This window comes from Octodon degus, unplaced genomic scaffold (genome assembly GCF_000260255.1).
Source record: "Octodon degus isolate 3935 unplaced genomic scaffold, OctDeg1.0 scaffold00017, whole genome shotgun sequence".
Lineage (NCBI taxonomy): Eukaryota > Metazoa > Chordata > Mammalia > Rodentia > Octodontidae > Octodon > Octodon degus.
The window spans coordinates 13,538,637-13,543,565 of NW_004524593.1; the positions used below are offsets into that span (position 1 = coordinate 13,538,637).

At 45.3% G+C, this 4,929-nt stretch overlaps 1 protein-coding gene and 1 pseudogene across 3 annotated transcripts in view; both read left to right on the forward strand.

Annotated features, from left to right (window-relative positions):
* Positions 1-4,929, forward strand: part of Pld5 (phospholipase D family member 5) — a 427,280-nt gene that overhangs the window by 407,277 nt on the left and 15,074 nt on the right. For all 3 annotated transcript variants that reach the window (XM_023710314.1, XM_004626838.2, XM_023710315.1), the window contains one exon: positions 2,649-2,785. In XM_023710314.1, the coding sequence (XP_023566082.1) occupies positions 2,649-2,785 (137 nt within the window). The remainder of the gene's footprint in view (positions 1-2,648; positions 2,786-4,929) is intronic.
* LOC105741610 lies at positions 40-1,235 on the forward strand (annotated as a pseudogene).

Consider the following 4,929-nt stretch of genomic DNA (forward strand, 5'->3'; position numbering starts at 1 on the left):
GGCAGCAGCCTCCTACTAGTTATCCTCCCCAGACTGGATCCTACAGCCAGGCTCCAAGTCAGTATAGCCAACAGAGCAGCAGCTACGGGCAGCAGAGTTCATTCCGATAGGACCACCCCAGTAGCATGGGTGTTTATGGGCAGGAGTCTGGAGGATTTTCCGGACCAGGAGAAAACCGGAGCATGAGTGGCCCTGATAACCGGGGCAGGGGAAGAGGGGGACTTGATCGTGGAGGCATGAGCAGAGGTGGGCGGGGAGGAGGACGCGGTGGAATGGGCGCTGGAGAGCGAGGTGGCTTCAATAAGCCTGGTGGACCCATGGATGAAGGACCAGATCCTGATCTAGGCCCTCCAGCAGATCCTGATGAAGACTCTGACAACAGTGCAATTTATGTACAAGGACTAAATGACAGTGTGACACTTGATGACCTGGCAGACTTCTTTAAGCAATGTGGGGTTGTTAAGATTAACAAGAGAACGGAGCAACCCATGATCCACATCTACCTGGACAAGGAAACAGGAAAGCCCAAGGGTGATGCCACGGTGTCCTCTGAAGATCCACCGACTGCCACAGCTGCTGTGGAGTGGTTGAATGGGAGAGATTTTCAAGGAAGCAAACTTAAAGTCGCCCTTGCTCGGAAGAAGCCTCCAATGAACAGCATGCGAGGTGGCACGCCGCCTCGTGAGGGCACAGGGCTACCGCCACCACTCCGGGGAGGTCCAGGTGGCCCAGGAGGTCCTGGGGGACCCATGGGTCACACGGGAGGTCATGGAGGAGACAGAGGAGGCTTCCCTCCAAGAGGCCCCCGGGGTTCCCGTGGAAACCCTTCTGGAGGAGGAAACGTCCAACATCGAGCTGGAGATGGGCAATGTCCCAATCCGGGTTGTGGAAACCAGAACTTCACCTGGAGAACAGAATGCAACCAGTGTAAGGCCCCAAAACCTGAAGGCTTCCTCCCGCCACCCTTCCCACCCCCGGGTGGTGATCGTGGCAGAGGTGGCCCTGGTGGCATGCGGGGAGGAAGAGGTGGCCTCATGGACCACAGTAGTCCTGGTGGAACGTTCAGCGGTGGCCGTGGTGGAGACAGCGGTGGTTTCCGTGGTGGCCGTGGCATGGACTGAGGTGGTTTTGGTGGAGGAAGACGAGGTGGTCCAGGGGGCCCTCCTGGACCTTTGATGGAACAAATGGGAGGAAGAAGAGGTGGACGTGGAGGACCTGGAAAAATGGATAAAGGCGAGCACCGTCAGGAGCGCAGAGACCGGCCCTACTAGACGCAGAGACCCCGCAGCGCTGCATTGACTACCAGATTTATTTTTTAAACCAGAAAATGTTTTAAATTTATAATTCCATATTTATAATGTTAGCCACAACATTATGATTATTCCTTGTCTGTACTTTAGTATTTTTCACCATTTGTGAAGAAACATTAAAACAAGTTAAATGGTAGAGTGCTGAGTTTTTTTTCCTTCTTTCAAAGATGGTTGTTTAAGATTTAACAATGGGAACCCTTGTGAGCATGCTCAGTTATCATTGTGGAGAACCAAGAGGGCCTCTGACTGTAACAATGTTCATGGTTGTGACGTGCTTTTTTTAAAAAATAAAATTTCAAATGTTTATAAACAAACAAAAAAAAGCACATAGCACTTGTGGCCTGCCAAGAGGACTTCCTGGACAGTGGTGCCTGGACCTCCAGCATGCTCCTTTCTTACCCCATGGGTTAATTTCAGTAACTTCATTTCATGAACTGCTGGGCTGGCATGACGATTACTGCAAACGCAGAGCAGGATCTATACCAGAAGTGACTAGAGAATTTGGCTGCCCAGTAGTCCCATTTATTATGAATAGTTGCAGAAACCGTCCATTCAGCCTTTAGATATCAAGCACTCCTTGACCTATGTGTGCTTCTAGACTTGCCACAGTGTATTGATTGTCTAAGAAAGGCAGAGACTGTAGAGAACACTATCTTCAATTCTGTCCAAGAAAAAATAATGCAAAAACCAAAGTACATCTTTCCCTTGCTATAAAAACTGAATCTGAAAACATCATATTTTTATAAGATGGAAACTTCAAACAACATGAAAGAAATATTGCAGGCACAGTTTGCTTCTTTTTTCATTTTGCTGAAGCCTGGCAGAATATCCTTCTTCTTTGGGTCTCTTGATGAATTTGGGCATCTTAATAACTCGCTCAATTTCTCCCGTAGGGTTATGGATGATCTTCTCATACAGTCAACACTACTCTTCCTGAAAGAGGGGGTGGGGTGGAGGGATCCAAGTTTCAGAGCCTGCGTGTCAGTTATTTTCGTGGCCACATTAACCCTTCAGTGAAATGATATCTAGAATAAATTGCTTGCTATAGCAAGAATTAACCTCTGTGGATGATAGGGGGAGGGCCCCAGAATTGTGTGAGTTCTGCGCGTGTGTGTGTGTAATGAAAGCAAGAGTTTTGTCCTGAATCAGATCGAAAGAACAGTCTCAAGATCCGTCACACCTAACTTTGAGATCCCCACACCTCAGCATCAGTCAGACAAAAATATCTTCATCTCATCCAATCGGTAAGCAGAAAGTAGGTATACAAAAATTTGGTTCCAAGCTAAGTCCCATGCCAACAGTTAATGTCCCAACTTTCTGTTCTTTGTGTCTTCACAGAATTCCCCCAAACTCTTTTGCCCTAAAAACAGAAGCTTTGACATAGATGCCATCTACAGCGTGATAGACGATGCCAAGCAGTACGTCTACATCGCCGTCACAGACTACCTGCCCATCTCCAGCACAAGCACCAAAAGGTCAGTGAGTGCCCACCCCGAGGGAGCGCGCGGCCTCAGCGCTCGGCACCGCACTAGCGCCACCGGGGAAGCTGGGATGCTCTCAGATGGCATCAGGAAGACAGCGCGCTTCAAGCACAGCTGGGGCGCCTTTGCACTTTACCCATCATGCATCTCCGCCCCAGGCAGTTGAGTTTAAGGGCAAAGGGGTCTCGACCTTCTGAAGTCAGGAACAGTGTACGATACAGGCACGAGAGCACTCTCAGAAGGAAGGTTGGGTTAGCCTCACTTCGAAAACTACCTGAGAAGAAAAATAAAATAAAATACGGAATAAGACCAAAAAGTAAAATAAGCTGGGGCATATAGCTCAGTGACAGAGCCCTTGCCTCGCGTGTGTGAAGTGCCATATTTGATCTCCAGGGGAGCAAGGTAAATAAAATAAAATAGAATAAAACAAAAAGAACTAAAATAAAATAGTTTTGAAATTTTATCTTTATTTTTAAATTACTGATGAGGATGCACCTGAGAGCTAAGTGGAACTTAAGAGTCGTTGCTTGCTTGGATTCACAGTGTCTTCATTAAATTCTAACCTCTCACAGAGTTTCACAGTGTAAAGGAGAAATTTGAGGAAATTTAAAATGTGGGTTTTCAGTCAGTGCATTTCCCTGTGTGAGCAAAAGGTCAGCATTGTTTTCTGTGGGTCAGCCCTGTAAAGCATGCAGGAAGCCAGGGCAGATGGAAGGACAGACGATGACAAAGTGATCTAAATGCGTGGCACGCCCAGGGGGCCCCATCTTTGCTCACTTGCTGGGGAATATGGAGAGCGGGTGCTTGTCAGTGTTTCAAGTCATCAACATAAACCCAGGAAATGTTTCAAAAATGTACAGTTCTGGGAGTACAACCCCAGACGTTTTTAATTTGGAGAATTGCATCTTCAAAATAACATTCCTGAGGTCAAATGAGTGTGTCCGCTATGGCTTGGCTATTTTTCAGATTTGCAACCCACATACGCATAATGTATGACTTCTTTATGCAGATGACTGTTGAATTGCAGAAGGAGCCTGCCAGGGAATGAGTGGCTCTGGTGGCAGTCAGCAGAAAAGCACCTTTAGCTGCAAGATGCAGGCTATTAAAGGCTTTTACTGTAAAATATTTTGCATCCTTTGAACATTCATGCATTTTTTCCCCGCACATGTTCACATCTTTTCTATTTTATTTTTCTCCTGCTTACTGCTTATTTGGTTTTTAATTTAGTTTTAAACTTCAGCTTCACTTTGGGAAGATATTTAAATATAACCAATTCTGGTTGATTTTCTGGTTATGGGAAGAATAGGCCAAGTTCACGCAGTTACGTGTTACAGCAGGACAATGCGTGATCAGTTTGACAAAACCTGTGTTGCATAAAGTCCCATGGAACAGGGGAAAGGAAGTGGCATGGGCCATCTGAACTACCTTAGAAATATGAAAGAGAAAATCAAAAGAATGTTAAAGAACTGGAGTCGCCCAAAATTGTGCATCTTCTTTAGTTTTTGGTTGTTGTTCAAAAAGTACTTCTTTTAGAATATTTTAAAAATTTCAGGGGGCTGTGAGATAGCTCAGCAGTGTAAGTACCTACCTGGCAAGCACAAGGCCCTGAGTTTGATCCCTGGTACCCAAAAAGAGTATCACTCAGCTATAAAAAAGATAAACTCCAGGCTTTTATAATGAAATAAATCAGACCCACATGTGTAAACATCGTATTGTCTCCCGAGTATAAGAACCTGAAAGAGTAAATAAAATCTGAAAGGCTCAATGAATACTGTGAAAGGGAAAGAAACTGTTCAAAGGGAAGGAACACCCAGGATGAGAGGAAGGGAAAAAGAAGAAAAGAAGGAAAAGAAAAAGAAATATATATGTACAAACACAGGATAGCTTGGCTAATTGTACTGCTGATTTCTGCTGATCTATTGAAAGGAACAGTAATGTTTGGATTCTTTTCTCTCTCCTTTTTAATTTTTTATAATGGTTTGTTGACCAGTTTTGCATGCTTATATCTGGTAACCTGAACAAGTAATTTGAAGACAACAATATGCAATAGGAATTGTTGGATTCCTGGGCCAGGAGATAGCTCAGTAAAATAAGTGCTTGCCTGGCAAGAGCAGGGTCCTGAGTTCAATTCCCAGTAC